Raw genomic sequence first — 15,946 nt, forward strand, 5'->3', positions numbered from 1 at the left:
GGTCATTGCAGACCAAGTAGCTAGAAAGCCTTGATAATCTCTTAATATCATCACAATCCTGTATGATTTCACTTCAAGCCTGTAGCTCGTTCTATATAGTATGTAGTATCCATAAATTCATTGTACAAATAATCGAGGGTATTGCTAATTACCTCCTATATATCAGTCTATATGTACTTTATTTTTATAGTTCTTCAGCCGTGTAGATAGAAGTATAGAACTACACATCCTGTAGTCCCAGTTGTTCCTGTAAAAAAGCACAAGGCAAAATGTTCTTCAGCTTAAACCACTCATGCAAATACCAACTAAATAGATATACACGTTTAAATCTTGGCAAAATGCTGGGGTAGCACTCTCTCTAAAGATAACCAGAAAAGAAGATTAAAAGAACATTTTAGGAGTACCTCGTTGACGAAGAAGGCGTGGAACCCGTAAGGAACCCGGGTCAGCAGCTCGACAACCGCCACCGGATCAGCAGACATTGTCTTGGCATCAATCACATTTACTTCAGATTTCCTGCATTCGGTTCCACACGACACAGAATTAATCACATTTCTCAAGCAACTAACTAAAACCATGCAGCAGCAGCAGCATTCATGAGTGACGTACCCTGTGTTCTCATCATGCACAAAGAGTATCAGGTACCCATCATCTTCTTCACCAGACACACCCGGCACCTTGGGAACAAACACCGCCTCCGAACCGAACCTCCCAGGACCCAGGTCGTATATGCCTCTCACGTTGCCCCCCACCTCAAGCTGCTTCTTGCTGCTGTCTGGCTCGGCGTGCAGGTCAAACTTTATGACAGCAGTCACCTTCGCTATGCTGTCGAGGATCGTGCAGTACACATACCGCTGCTTCCTGCGTCCAATCAACAAAGTAACAGATCAGAAAATGTTTGTTCATGGATTGGTAGCACATTTCCAGAAGAAAGCAAGCTTGCGTTAAATTTGGAAGGTCCAGTAGAATTACCTGCCAGTATAACTTTCATTAATTCGAGGAAAGTCTACGGCGGAAACAGAGAGTTGTTTCTGTGAAGCAGCGCCGGTTTTCATGTTGAATCTCATCTCATAACTAAAAGATGTAACATTAGGCCAAGCATTGGATTGCATAGAATTGAAATAAAGGTTGAGATTGCAGGTATATACGTACAGCTCATTCCCAAAGTTCTCAAGCTTCTCGTTCTGTTCACCGTTTACCTTGTCCAAATCTGGGTTCTCAACGCGGCAGGTAATGAGAACAACCTCATCACCCTCTTCCCAAGCATTAGCTGTGACAAAAGAGAGATGCTTCTTGTGATTAGTTCACTAAGATTATAAGGAATGAAATGCTGATATATAATTTCAACGAAAAAATAACTTTCTCTTTTCATTACATGTTCCATGTGTTCCCTGGCTATGCAAAATTCATGACAGATGGTAAAAAAAAGATTGTACATTCAGAATTTAAGCTGAATGTTACAGGTGGTATACCATTGTGAAATATGAAGCAATTCGGGAGTTCAAACCATCTGATGCTTTTTTCATCCTTTTCATAGCGTTGGAGTATACCGAATCGAGCTTTCTTTGTAGGATCAAACTTGTAGATAAATTCACCATTCTTCACCATTTCCTTTATACAAGAATAAAGAACAATGAGACCAAAATACATAAAGGAGTGTTAACTACTTATCAATTACGGACGCAAACACACATGTCTATCCCATGCTGCTATGAAACAAATGTTGACTAAGGCATCCTTTAGCAGAATGTAAAGAAATTGTACTGGGAAAAAATGCACATAAGGAATTTGCCAACTACTAGTGTGCACTACCTTTGGTCGAAACATCAAAGGCAGGTCCATGAATATGGAATAATTTTCTGTGATGGCAAAGTCATGCATCATTACAGATTCTGGTATTGTTATTGGCACAGGATCAAGCATGACTCCATCTTTGGTGATGACCCGGTATGTACAATAAGGAGGTTCATGTGAGTACCCAAAGGTGAACATTTCGTCTGAAAGAAGAATAACCACATCATTTATCCAAATTTTCCTAAAAGGAATAAGAAATAGTCCGAATGTCGATATCCCTGTAACGTACCAGTCAATGGATCAACCTTCGGGTGAGCAGTGAAAGAATGTTTCAACCTTTTGTCGTAATCTAGCAACCCAAGAGTTTGCAGGTCTCCATCTTCAAGGACCTTAACAACGTCTGAAAAGAAAAAATAGAAAATCACGTTCTGTAATTGCATGGTCATTGCTATGGATGTGAGATTTGAGGATGATAAGAAATTACAGCAGAACATAATGATTCACAATCACACCAGTAGAAAATCTCTCATGCGTACCGGTTCCAGAGGGGCATTCGTACCGGTTTTGCAACCGGTACAAATTATTCGGCACTAAAGCCCCCCCTTTCGTACCGGTTGCTTACGAACCGGTATAAAACGGGCCTCCACGTGGGCCACCGAGGAGAGCTCAGGGCTAAGGATCTTTGGTACCGGTTGGTAATACGAACCGGTACCAAAGGTTCCCCAGCGGCAGGGAATTTGCCCAAATATCTGCCGCGGCAGAGGATTGGTTTTTTAGGGTTTTTGGAGGGGTTTAGGGATATCGGTTTGTTTCATATCGCGTCGATGCACCGAAACGCGTTTGGGTTTAGGTAGTACATGAAGATCAAGATGATGCATAGCAAGTTGGTGCATATAATATAACACACATGTTATTGCATAAGATCGCAAATTAAGTAGCACTATGCATGAAGATCGATCTTCATGCATAGTGGTACTCTCCGAGCGTACTCTATATATGTCTATTACATGTAGCATAGTGGTACTCTTCGAGTCAACTATATATGTAACATGTACATCTTCATTCATAGTGGAACTCTGCGAGTGGTGGTATGACGTCCCGAAGGAAAAATCCCGCCAATTCCTCGCCTATTGCTATGAAGCGGTCATCGATTGAGAGCTTGTTCCGCTTTCTTGCCAACTATAAAAGAATAAGATACAAATGAATACATGAAACAACTATTACTGAAACTCAGCACAACTTATGATAACAAAACAAATTTGTCAAGATTGTTTTTGTACCTCTTTATTTCTTTCATTATTCGTTCTCTCGTTGATAATTCTGCGGATGTACTCGCAAACGAAGAATCCACAGAGATCGGTTCCCGGAGGTTGTTGCGGGCATTTCTTTACAAGAATATAATTCAATCAAACAATAGTCAAGTATGATAATTAAAAGGTGTGTGGACCTAGGTAGTACTACTTACTTTCGCACGCCATCGCAGCTTCGGTGTCCATTCACGGGACGTATCTTCCTTGATGAAAGTTTGCCATACGCTGCTCGACAAAAGAAAATGCATAAAAGAGTCATCAATTAGTTCAAAGCAGGAAATTAACGAAACAAACCGATAAGAATTAAAATTACCTTCTGACCATTAAAAAACAAGACAAGTATAGATCCTTATTTTTGCTTAGTGAGTCCAAGACTTCAACTTCTCCGATTTCCAAATTGATGACGAGAAGAATAAAGTGAAACCTACGCACGTTTCAATATGTAGTGTCATATACATAAGTCATTAGTTAAAATTTTGACATACGGTGAGCAAAATATAATGTGTTATAAGACAGTAAGACTCACTCGAAGTTGTAAGGCCAAAGTATTAGCTTTTTGTCACGTTGTCGCTTCAAAAACCTTAGCAAAGTCTGCGGTGTATCCTTGTTATAGAGGGGATTCTCTATGGTTTTGACATGCATTGTGTTCGGGTCAATGAACCCAATGTCTGTGATATCGTCCCTTTTGCATTCGAGCATCTTCGATCTGCATAATATAGCGCACAAAAGATTATAATCTGCAGACAATGAACGACTTCTCAAATTAAATAAATAAATCACTTACAGACAATAGCAACTGATGATTGATTTGTCGAGGGCCCGGAGATTGTATAACTGAAAGAGTTCGGCGAAGTCAACGTTCACACAGTACTCCTGGAAGTAGTGCTCTTCCCTAACTCGCACCATGAATGAGAAAAACAGAACACAGTTGGAGATGGAGGCAACTGAGTGTCACGTAAAAAAAGTTGCAAGCATGAATAAGAGTTTGCAGGTCTCCATCTTCAAGGACCTTAACAACGTCTGAAAAGAAAAAATAGAAAATCACGTTCTGTAATTGCATGGTCATTGCTATGGATGTGAGATTTGAGGATGATAACAAATTACAGCAGAACATAATGATTCACAATCAGTACATGTAGCTGTCAACAGGGCCACATTTAAGGCCCAACTATTTCCAATAGCATATGCACATGAATATAGAAAAGAAATGTGCTAACAGACTGACAACTTACAGGGTTTATCTGCTTCTGACAGGGCCATGAGTTTGCCATGATGATACTACTAGTTGAGTTAGACCGTGTGCATGCTTGTGTGTGTGTGCATTAAAGCAGGTACGTATAATTGTATTCGCACCGTTGAATGAAAATAACAGTGCATTTTTATGCCCTTAGGAGTACAAAGTGATTCACAGTACGTACAACATGCTTTCGGGTATACAAATTTAGGCAAAAAAATAAAATTATATTTGGTAGGCCGCCAACCGCGCCGTCGCCAAAGTCTTAAGTCTTAAGTCTTAAGTCTTAAGTCTTAAGTCGCGAATATTCACGCGAGCGCACGCGCTATGTGGCTGTGTGTGTGGTGCAGCCCTTTGTGTGCTTCTACCATTTTACATGTCAACAAGAGCTCCCCTTATAAGTTGGTCCAAACTTTCTTCCCTTAGCAATGTGGGACTAAAGTTTGTGCATGGCACTAGAGTTCACATGAATTTGCTGATGGGCCACTCTGTTGCCTCAAATGGGCCTCTATACTTGCTCATTTCCAGAAGAAAGAAAACTTGCGTTCAATTTGCAAGGTCCAGTAGAATTCTTGCCGGTATAACTTTAATTAATTTGAGGGAAGTCTACAGCAGAAACATATATAGGGTTGCTTCGGTGTAGTCTACACCAAAAAGTACCTTTGCTCACTATCTTCCCTTAGGCTCGATGACAAGGGATTAACTTGTCAATGCCTATGGATTGTAGGCTAGGGTTTAGTTAGAAGTAGAGGGCAAGTAGATCTCGAAGGTTTCAGCCGAAAAGTACTCGACGAATATGAAAACTAGGGTTTGCAGACAATGATTCGATGATCTCCTCGTCCCTCGACTCCCTCTTTATATAGGAGGTGGAGCCGAGGGATTCGTGCTATACAAGATTACAGAGTTCGGGACGGTTTCTAACTCATCCCGCCAGATTACAAATAACACTTCCTATTACAACTCTATCTTTTCCTTAAATACATCTTGGGCTCCCGAATCTTCTTATTCTTCGGGTAATGGGCCTTCAATAAACCCCGGGTACTATATTCGGCAAGCCCATTTGGGATGCCTATGTCAGTAGCCCCCGAGATTTTGCTTGAATCATAGAATCAGGGAAAATCTCCACTGTTTATTTTTACTCGAAAGCTTTAACTTTTTATACTTCTTCTCATAAAATTCTATATTGTACAGGGATATTGGTAGTTGGGGCTAGTTCATCTGACGGATCAGGTACTAGTTAACTCGCTCTAGTGGCAATCCGCAAAAACCTACTTCAAAATCACGTCCCTGGACATGATCTCGGGATACTGGTGTAAACTTCGACAGGTGCCGCTTAAGGTCTTACCATTCTGTCGAGTCCCAGTCAAATTTATCGGGTACCTAACGCGTCCGTTAGGATTTTTCTTCGTATCTGTTGATACGGATAAAAGTAGCAGAGCGCAGTCTTCGGCGATGCCACGCCCAACAGAATAGATCTGGGGTCTTACCTTCGCAAATTTGCGGCATTCAGAAATTGATCGTAACTTTGGCGTTCTGAGAATATATTGTCGAGTGCTTTTCCGGCTGTTGGAATGGCACATTTTATCGAGTCAAATATGACTTATATTAATCTCCCGATGGGAGTATATGTAGAGTTAATTATAACTCGAAATATACTCTCTTGCTGTTCTATCTTTCTTTTTCTTTTTTCATTTTTATATTTCATCGGGCACGCGAACAGCGTTCCCGATGGGAGTAGCCCCCGAGGCTACAGCCAAGAACTTGTGCTTGGTTGTAGGCTCAACATTTTAGTCCACCTTGTCGCTATATTGCCAGTATCTCCCGATAATCTTTCTCTTCTTCTTCTTTTTTTTTTCTATCGGGTGCGCGAACAGCGCTCCCGATGGGAGTAGCCCCCGAGGCTACAACCAAGAACTTGTGCTTGGTTGTAGGCTCCCACAATTTCTATATTTGCCATAGTCGAAACTTTACTTTTTTTTTTTTTTCGAAGTAGCCCCCGAGCATTTGGGCAAAAACATGTTCTTGACCAAAGGCTCCCGAAGTATGCAAATACTCATCCTGTCGCCATTCTCCTTTTATTTTTCTTGTCGACATATTTTCCTTTGGCAAATTTTCTTCAACTCTATTAACGGCCGAGTTTTTCCTGCCTTGTGGGTATATCGTTTTCACCACGTTGACACGTCGTGTAAGTGGGGGACACACGTCCTCCGCTTTTTCTGGCGCACGTACGGTAACGCCTATCTCTGTAAAAATACTTGTTTGCCCTTGTATCTAGAAGATCTATGCTCACCACACGATTTCCTCATCCAACGGCACACTGCTTCACCCAATTCTTATATAAACCTGTCTTCAACCTCCGTTCATCCCCTCGCTTGCGCCGCTCACATGTTCCTCTTCGCAAAACTTTCCCTGCGCCCAACTCTCTCTGATTTCCCGCACTCACATACATTGCTCTGCCCATTGCCGTTGATGCCACCGCGCGCGCGCCTGACTCGCCACAAGCACTCCGGAATCCAAGATGGCCGCCGAGGATCTTGAGTGGGAGAGATCGAAAATCTCCAACCAAGATACCAACATGCTGAAGAGGCTCGGCCTTATGAAGAAGGAGGATGCCATCCGCTTCCTAGCGAAGAAAGCTACCCCAATCCTCCAATGGAGTACCGGGTTAGTTTTGTTGACCATCTAATCCGCGGCCTTTCGCCTCCAATCCATGATTTCCTCCACGGCCTTCTTTTCGTTTATGGGATTCAGCTGCACCAGCTGACCCCCAATTCCATCCTTCATATTTCTATTTTTATCACCCTTTGCGAATGCTTCCTTGGAGTCGCTCCCAATTGGGCTCTTTGGAAGCGCATTTTCTGCCTTCGCCGCAATGGCTCCCACAACGTCACTTATAACATCGGTGGCGTTGTTATCTGTGTTCGCACCGATGTCGACTATTTCGATGTCAACTTTCCTGATTCTGTCCAAGGATGGCGCAAAAAGTGGCTCTACATTCACGAAGAAAGCGCCAACTCCGTTGAGCACAACATAGTTCCTTTCGACGGAAATGCCAAAATTCAACGTCGCCGTTCTTGGGATGCCGAAGTTTCTGAGGAAGAGAAAAAGGCGACAGAGGCACTCATGTCTCGTATTCGTCAGCTTCAAAACACTCGAGGCAAAGAGCTGTCTGGTGTTCAAATCACTGCCTACTTCCTTAGGATTAGAGTGCAGCCTCTTCAGGCTCGCAAAAATCCCCTTTGGACGTACTCTGGTGAAAATGATGCCAACAGAATCTCCGGTGATCTTTCCACCAAGGACTTCGAGAAGTTACTTCGAAGACTTTCTCGCCTGGGCAAAGACCCAATTCCTTCTTCGAGTCGCGTGGAACCTTACAGCTCCACCAATCCACTCCCCAAGGTATTTTGTCTTCCCGAGTTTTTTATCCTGTTCCGCACTTTCTCTTCATCTCATTGTATTGTCAACTCTTCATTTTTCCTTTTGTCATTACTATATATTTTTTTTTTAACAGGACCATCCTACTATGACTTCCCTTCCTCCTCTTCCTGAGGGTGGAGAAGTCGAAGAAATGGCCATCGTTGCCGAAGACACTCAAGGCTCTTCTGTTCCTGGAAGTGAAGTCGCGGGTTCTCACAAATCTGCGGCTTCGCATGAAAAAGAAGCTGAGTCTGAAGCCAGTGAGTCGACGCAATCCCTTCCTCCTGCTGTTTCTCCAAAGAACAATAGGAAAAGGAAAAATGCCGAGGATTCTGGCACTTCTAGGGCTGAAGAAGTTGTTCCTTCTCATCCGAAGGCAGCTTATGATCCTTATGTTGAATCCCTCATCAGCTCGTAAGTCGACTTTTATCTCTCCCCCCTTTTTTTTTGCACTCGAAATATTTATCTTGTCTTGCTTTTTATACTGTCGATTTTTTGTTCAATAGTGATGAGGAAGAAGGAGTACCAGTTACTGACGTGGCTCCTCGGACAAGCACGTCACGTACTGTACCTGTTTCAGACACGCTAGTTGAAGGAGATGAAACGTCGCCTCCTCAACAAAACGTCGTCACCACTACTCCACCATCAAGCCCCCTTGCTCCTTCACCAAAAAGGGCAAGGGTTGAAAAGATTGTTGAACCTGCCCCTCAATTAGGCAGTTCGTCGACTCTGCTCTTTGATGATGTAAGCTTGTCGACATCTATATTTTCTTTATTTTTATTTTTTCGCATCTTCACTCTGTTTTTCATGCCGATGTTTCAACTCTGCTCTTTTGATGTTTGAACAGCCAATGATCAAAGAGCTTCTTCGCATCGGATCCCAATTTATTGGGTACCGTGAATATGCCGCCAGAGCCGAAGGTAATGACTTTTATACTTGCTGTTTTTCCCTGGTTTTTTACTCCTGCTGCTTGTCGCTATTTTTGATCTTTCTTCTCTCTCTTTTCCTCATCTCAACAGAAAAACTGGCAGAGGCTAACGAACGTGCTGAGACACTTGCTCAAAAACTCGAGCAAAGTGAGACGGCTCGCAAGAAAGCTGAGCTTGCCGCTAGCGAAGCTAGAGCTGAAGCTGATGATGCCAAAGCAAAGGCCGCTAGTGTCGAAGAATTGCAGCAAAGGCTCAAAGATGCTGAATCTGCCTTACACGAGCAAAAATCTGCACAGGCTGCTCGTGAGCAAGGGATCATCAAGCGTTTGAAGTCGCAAAGTCGACGTACGCTGAGTAATATCCTCAATTTCTTCTATTTTGTTGCATTTCCTGTATCTTGGTTTTCGACTAATGTTTTGTCTCACATGGCAGCCCAAACAGACCAGGATTTTGATCTGGAAAATCCCGTCAATGACCCTCTCCTTGACGCACTCTCTCTTTTGGAATTGCATGGGCGCGAAATTCGTGAAGGCGTGGCCAATGCCAGTGCGGTTTTGTCGGCGTTGTTCCCCTATTTCTTCCCGAAGAAAGAGGAACCTTCGACTTTCCTTGACCTCGCCAAGATGTTCAATACATCGGAGGACCTTGGACTAAAAGTGCGCCAAGAAAATATGAAGGTTGTTCATTGAAAACACTCGTCGCGTTGGTTGCCGACAGTGGACAGGCTATTGACTTGGATGAAAGTTGGCGACACCGAGCAGATTGAGCAATCAAGATGGCGATCGCTGATGAAGGCAGCCAAGCCCAACACGAAGAAGATCTTGGCCTATCTTGGGATTAAACCAGCGTCGACTCCTAGTTCGTCAAGGCCGGAGGTCTAGTTGCATGCCTCTGTTTTTCTTTTTGCTTCTTTTGCTCTTGTCGCCAAAGTAGTTATTTGGCGACACGTATTTCCTTAGCTCCAATGTAATGCCCTTGTAATTATTCCCAAGAGATTAATGAAGAACTCTATCTTTGCCTGTTATTTGATGTTGTCCTGTTTAAATTTCAGTTGATATTTGATAACTATACTCCAACTTCCACTCCTTCCAATGTTTCGCCTTCTTCCCGCGCGAAGAGAACTGTTACTGATGCTGCACCTGTCGATGATACCTTGTCGCAAGAATTGGATGAGCTTCGACAACAACTTCAGTATGCGAAGAAGCAAACACTTGTGATGATGGAGCAATCTCGTAAGTCATCTGAAGCCGAAAAAGTTGCCCTTCAGCAAACTCGCGAGGCTGTGGCTGCTAAAGAAATTGCTGCTTCCGAGGCTGAAAAGGCGGTTACTCGAGAAAATTTCATGCTCGAGTTAATGAATGAAGCCAGTGCAGATATGTCGGGTATGTTTGTCTCATCCTGTAATATCTTTCATCTTCATGCTATTGTCTCTTAGAGGTTTTCCTTTTTTGATAGGTGCCTTTATTGATGCTGCTGCCGAGGAAGAGAGGGTAAACGCTAGGACAAACCTCCTAGTTAATCTTTCCTTGGACCATGGTTCTTTGTTTTGGGCTACTCCAGAGAGGACCCGCCAAATTACCAGATTTCAAGATCGCACCTCTCAAACCCGTGATTTTCTTCACTTCTGTACCAAATCCTTATCCATGGTTTACAATTCCATGTTTCCTCGGAATGTCCAACCAAAAACTCTTCCTGAATTGATGGAAAAGTTCAAGGATGCTCACAGTATCCATGACTTTGTCAAAGCACAACTGGTAGCTGGTGCCAGATTTGCTCTTATCATGCTCCAGATCTGCCACTCGAAGCTTGACCTTACCCAGGTTGTCGAGAAGGTTCACCAAAAGGTAAAACGTCGGAGAGTTGGTGTTGACAGGATTAACACGAAGGTTACGCCCGTAGCCGAAGAAATGATTGAGGATCTTCTTCGGATGGATGCCGACTTTTTTGCCGATGGCCATTATGCCGATTTTCTTGGTGCTGCTCCCGAGGAGGACAGAGTTACTCTTGATGACATACTGAATCAAGACTAGTTATTTTCTTCTTGTAGATATTTTTTCTTTGTAATCCATGACTATATTGTAAAGCAACCATTATATTTTTATGTCTGTCTAGCCCCCGAGTGTTTCGGTGACTCTTTACTATATTTGTATATTTGCGAGGTTGTGAACCAAGGCATTTATATATTTGAGGCAAATATGAGCCCCCGAGCTTTTATTGAGTACTATTTTGTATTTTTATTGACTCACGAGGTATTTGAATACCAAGGTAAGGTTTTTCTTTTGTCGATGAACTATATTGGAATTCGTCGGAGCAGTGACTTTGGTCATGTTGATAAAGAAGAAAGGTGATATGGCCACTATCTTTATTATATTGCAGCACCGCGATCCCGCCTCATTAAAAACCTTCTCCGGCCCCACTCGGTGCCCCGAAAAAGGAAAAGAGTGCGTCTGAAAATTCGCGGGCGTTTCAGTACATTGAAGTTTTACAAGGACTATATTTCGACTCTAGGCGTAGAACCGCCTAAGTTGCGCCACGTTCCAGGGGTTTGGCTCCTCCACCCCTGTCTTCTTGTCCTTTATCCTGTATGCTCCTCCTCCGATTACTTCCGTGACGATGTAAGGGCCAAGCCATGGTGACTCGAGTTTTTCATGACTTTTTTGCGTGAGCCGAAGAACTAGGTCGCCCACCCGAAAAGATCTTGGCCGCAAACGTCGACTGTGGTAATTCTTCAAGTCCTGTTGATATTTGGTTACCCGAGATAGTACTTCGTCTCGAGCTTCGTCGAGTGCATCTACATCGTCTTCCAATGTTGTTTTTGACGCTTCTTCATCATATGCTGTGACTCTAGGGGAGTCGTGCTCTATTTCTATTGGAAGTACTGCTTCCGCGCCATGGACTAGAAAAAACGGGGTTTCTTGTGTCGCCGTATTTGGTGTTGTTCGGATGCTCCACAGCACACTTGGTAGTTCTTCAGGCCAGGTATGTCGAGCTTTTTCTAAAGGTCCTAACAGACGTTTCTTGATGCCATTGCAGATGATGCCATTGGCTTTCTCGACTTGCCCATTGGTTTGAGGATGTGCAACTGACGCAAAGTTCAGCTTGATACCCACCTCTTTGCAATAGTCTTTGAATTCATTGGATGTGAAATTGCTGCCGTTGTCTGTGACGATGCTGTGGGGCACTCCAAATCTGAAGACGAGGCCTTGTATGAATTTTACTGCAGATGCTCCGTCTGGTGAATTTATCGGCTTCGCTTCTATCCACTTTGTAAATTTGTCGACAGCTACTAGCATGTACTCCTTTCCTCCTGGCCATGATTTGTGTAACTTGCCCACCATATCGAGTCCCCATTGTGCAAAGGGCCACGACAAAGGTATTGGTGCTAACTCTGCTGCTGGAGAGTGAGGTTTTGCGGCAAACCTTTGACACGCGTCGCAAGTTCGTACTATGTCCTTAGCATCCTCAATTGCTGTTAACCAGTAGAATCCTGCCCGAAAAACCTTGGCTGCGATAGCTCGACTACTTGCGTGGTGGCCACATATTCCTTCGTGTACATCCTTTAGAATTATTCTTCCTTCTTCAGGTGTGACGCACCTTTGCAAGACGCCTGAAATACTTCTCTTATATAATTCTCCCTTAACCACTGTGAAAGCTTTGGAGCGTCGAATTACTCGCCTTGCCTCGACTGGATCGTCGGGTATTTCTTTCCTGAGTATATATGATATGTATGGCTGCATCCATGGTATCTGTATTACCATGACCAGGTCTTGCTCTTCTTCTTCTTCCTCTTGCTTCTCCTTGGTAGCCCCCGAGGGTTTCTTCTCCTTCTTTTTTGATTTTGTCGACTCGGTGGATCTCTCTGTTATCTCTTCCCAAAATACACCTGGTGGGACCGCAAGGCACCTGCGACCCGATGTTTGCCGGAACGTCGGCTTCGTCGTTGCTCAATCTACTAATATGATTTACTTCGCATCCATCGAACAACTTCTCGAGCTCATTGTACACCTCCTTGTATGCCATCATGCTATCATTGACTGCGTCACATTGGTTCATAACTTGCTGAGCTACCAACCGTGAATCGCCAAAGATTTTTAATCGAGTTGCTCCGCAGTACTTTCGCCATCTTCATCCCGTGTATGAGAGCCTCATATTCTGCTTCATTGTTAGACGCGTTAGGGAACGTCATCCGAAGGATGTACTTCAACTTGTCGCCTTCAGGTGATATGAGTACTACTCTGCGCCAGCCCCTTCTAGTCTCTTGGACCCATCAAAGTTCATAGTCCAGGTTCTCGATAAATCTGGGGTCCTCGTATTTTGCAACTCCATCCACTCTGCGATGAAGTCCGGCAAGTATTTGCGACTTTATTGCTTTTCTTTTTTCGTACGTGATGTCCCGAGGGGAAAGTTCTATTCCCCAAAGGGAGACACGACCCGTAGCTTCCGGATTGTTCGAGATATTTGACAAGGTAGCTTCGTTGACCACTATGATCGGGTGTGCCGAAAAATAGTGGCGCAATTTTCGTGTCTGTCGTGAACACTCCATATGCTAGTTTTTGGTACTGAGGGTACCTTTGTTTTGAGGGCGACAAGACTTCGCTCACGAAGTATACTGGCCGCTGCACTCCATGGATTTTCCCTTCTTCTTCTCTTTCGACAACTAACACCGTGCTAACCACTTGGGGTGTGGCTGCAATATACAGCAGGAGAGGTTCCTTTTCCTTTGGAGCCACCAGGATTGGTGGTGTCGAGATTTTTCGCTTCGGATCCTCGAAAGCTCTATCGGCTTCTTCGTTCCACTGGAATTTATCTCCTTGTTTTATCAGCGCATAAAATGGTAACGCTTTTCTCCTAACCCGGCGACGAATCTGCTCAAAGCTGCGACTCGCCCAGCTAGTCGTCGTATTTCTTTCAACTTCGTTGGCTTCCTCATTGTTACTATGGCTTGTATTTTGTCGGGATTTGCTTCAATCCCTCTTGCTGAAACTAGAAACCCCGTAAGTTCTCCTCGCTGGGACGCCAAAAGAACACTTCGTCGGGTTCAGCTTGAGGCAGAATTTGTCGAGGTTGTCAAAAGTTTCTTTGAGATCCTCGATCAGCGTTGTCCCCTTTTTTGATGTTATGACGACATCATCGATGTATACTTGCACGTTTTTCCCGATCTGTGTTGCTAAACACTTCTGCATCATCCTCTGATATGTTGCTCCCTGTTGACTGCCAAAACCCACCGGCGGGCAGCGGCCTTGTCAACACTGTAGAGCCGGGGGGAGCCTAGGGCTGCGGCTGGCTGAGACCCCTCCGAGCGACGGCCCGCAATGCTCTTCTGGTCACACGCGGCGTTGCGAAGTGCAAGGGCGTGCCACCTGACCTATACCTGGTCGGAAGGTGATGAAGTTGCCTCGCTTAGTTTCTCGCAGGGCATACATGTAAACGTTAAATACGAGCCTCGATCGGCTCTCGAGGTTATCCCGTGAATCGGCTCAAAGAGCCGATCCACCCATGATCCGTACGGGGTGCACGAATACTTGGTGGTCCTGCTTGATCAAGATGAAGCTAATGAGATCTACGACGATTTAGGGTTTTCACCGCATAACCGGATCATCCTACTCCAGGTTGGGCATTGCGGCCACGCACGGTGCTCGTAAGCCGATCCTAAACAAGGCCAAAAACCAACACGAAGTTGATCCTAGGAACATCCCGTTTAGGACTTGCGAACGCCACCCTACGTGCCACCGGATCCTCCCCCCATTGTAAGGCCAAACTATTGCAGATATTAAACTAATCCTTGTAGAACAAGGAGCAATCGTAACGGATCGGATCTACTAAATAATGATCAAGCGGGGTGCCGCCCCCACACCTGAGATAGGCGTGAGGACGGCTAGATATGCAAGGGTTGCACTACGTAAGCATGCTTAAACGAAGAACAATGCTAACCCTAACACATCTAATGATAACTACGTTGCTCGCCATCAAAAACGCTTCAGCACGAGCAACGCATGAACAACGTGGGCTTGTGCTGCCTAGATCGCAAGATGCGATCTAGGCAGCATGTCGCTTACCCGATAGAAACCCTCGAGACGAAGGAGTTGGCGATGCGCCGAGATTGGTTTGTTTTTGGGGTTGAACGTGAGTTGTTGTTTATTCCATAAACCCTAGGTACATATTTATAGTCCAGCGGACTTTCTAATGTGGGCGTGCACTAAACCGTGCACGAGATAAAATCTAACTTCTAAACCGATATACAATCTATTATATTAAGATACACGGGCTAACTAGCCCAAATTCTCCGTGCGAGGCCGCTTCATAGTTCTTCCATATGTAATCTCCCAAGCCCATCTTGATCGCGGCCCACCTCCCCGATTTAGCCAAAATCTGGTGATAACACATGCCCCCCTGGTTTTGGTAATGATAATTTCAAAACCACTGCTTTTTCCTCGGAGGGGTCGTGTCACGGCGAGAGCGGAACTGTCGCAGCACGCCTCATCATGACGACTTGCCTTCCCAACTTCTCTCGCACGATTTGACAGCTTTGGCACCATGTCCTCGAGAACTGCTCGGAAATTAAAAACCCCCACCTCCTTTTATTAGCCGCAACGAACAGTTCTCTTCTTTACCCCTTCCGCAAGTAGCGCTCCAAAAACCCTCCCCCGCAACCATGTCCTCTTCCTCTTCCTCTTCTTCTTCGTCGGATCCTTCCCACGTGTCTTCTCCCATCCGAGAGTCGACGCCCTCGTGGGGTACACAAGCGGCGTACGACATCCTTGCCCCGACAAAGTGGGACAAAGAGGATCATGACTCCTCCGTCTGGTCCGAGGATGACAAATCCCAAACCGACGGGGAGAGCGACCTCCGCTTCCTTGCTGACGAGGAAGTAGTGGAGGAGAGCGAAGACGACCGCCTCTCCTGGGCGGACTTCACCACCTCCGAGGAGGTGAAGGAGGAGGGAAAGGAGGAGGAGGATGAAGACAGCTCCTCCGACGAGCCGCCGGCCAAACGCCGCCACCTCTGCCCCGGGAACTTCAGCGATGTCGACAGTGACGACGACGCCGACGAAGAGGACGAAGACGACGAGGGTCCTATCGGCGGCCGCTGGAGCAGCGACGTCGAGCCGGCGGGGAGCAGCACCGGCCGGTGGCGACGACGGCGACGACGACGACGACGAGGGCAGCAGCAGCCCCTAGATAGGGTCTTAGCATAGGGCTAGCGATAGCGCACGGGGCAATGTATCCCCCTGGTCTTCCCTTTGAGAGCAATCAGCTCTTCTA

The 15,946-nt window shown here is 45.1% G+C and overlaps 1 protein-coding gene across 1 annotated transcript in view; it reads right to left on the bottom strand.

Annotated features, from left to right (window-relative positions):
* Positions 1 to 34: 34 nt before the first annotated feature.
* The window catches only part of LOC124653554 (carotenoid 9,10(9',10')-cleavage dioxygenase-like), a 55,450-nt gene continuing 39,538 nt past the window's right edge, over positions 35 to 15,946 (bottom strand). Inside the window, exon 14 of the mRNA XM_047192612.1 lies at positions 35 to 247. Within this exon, the coding sequence (XP_047048568.1) occupies positions 221 to 247 (27 nt within the window). The 3' untranslated portion in view covers positions 35 to 220. The remainder of the gene's footprint in view (positions 248 to 15,946) is intronic.

The sequence above is a fragment of the Lolium rigidum genome, chromosome 5 (assembly GCF_022539505.1).
Source record: "Lolium rigidum isolate FL_2022 chromosome 5, APGP_CSIRO_Lrig_0.1, whole genome shotgun sequence".
Classification (NCBI taxonomy): Eukaryota; Viridiplantae; Streptophyta; class Magnoliopsida; order Poales; family Poaceae; genus Lolium; species Lolium rigidum.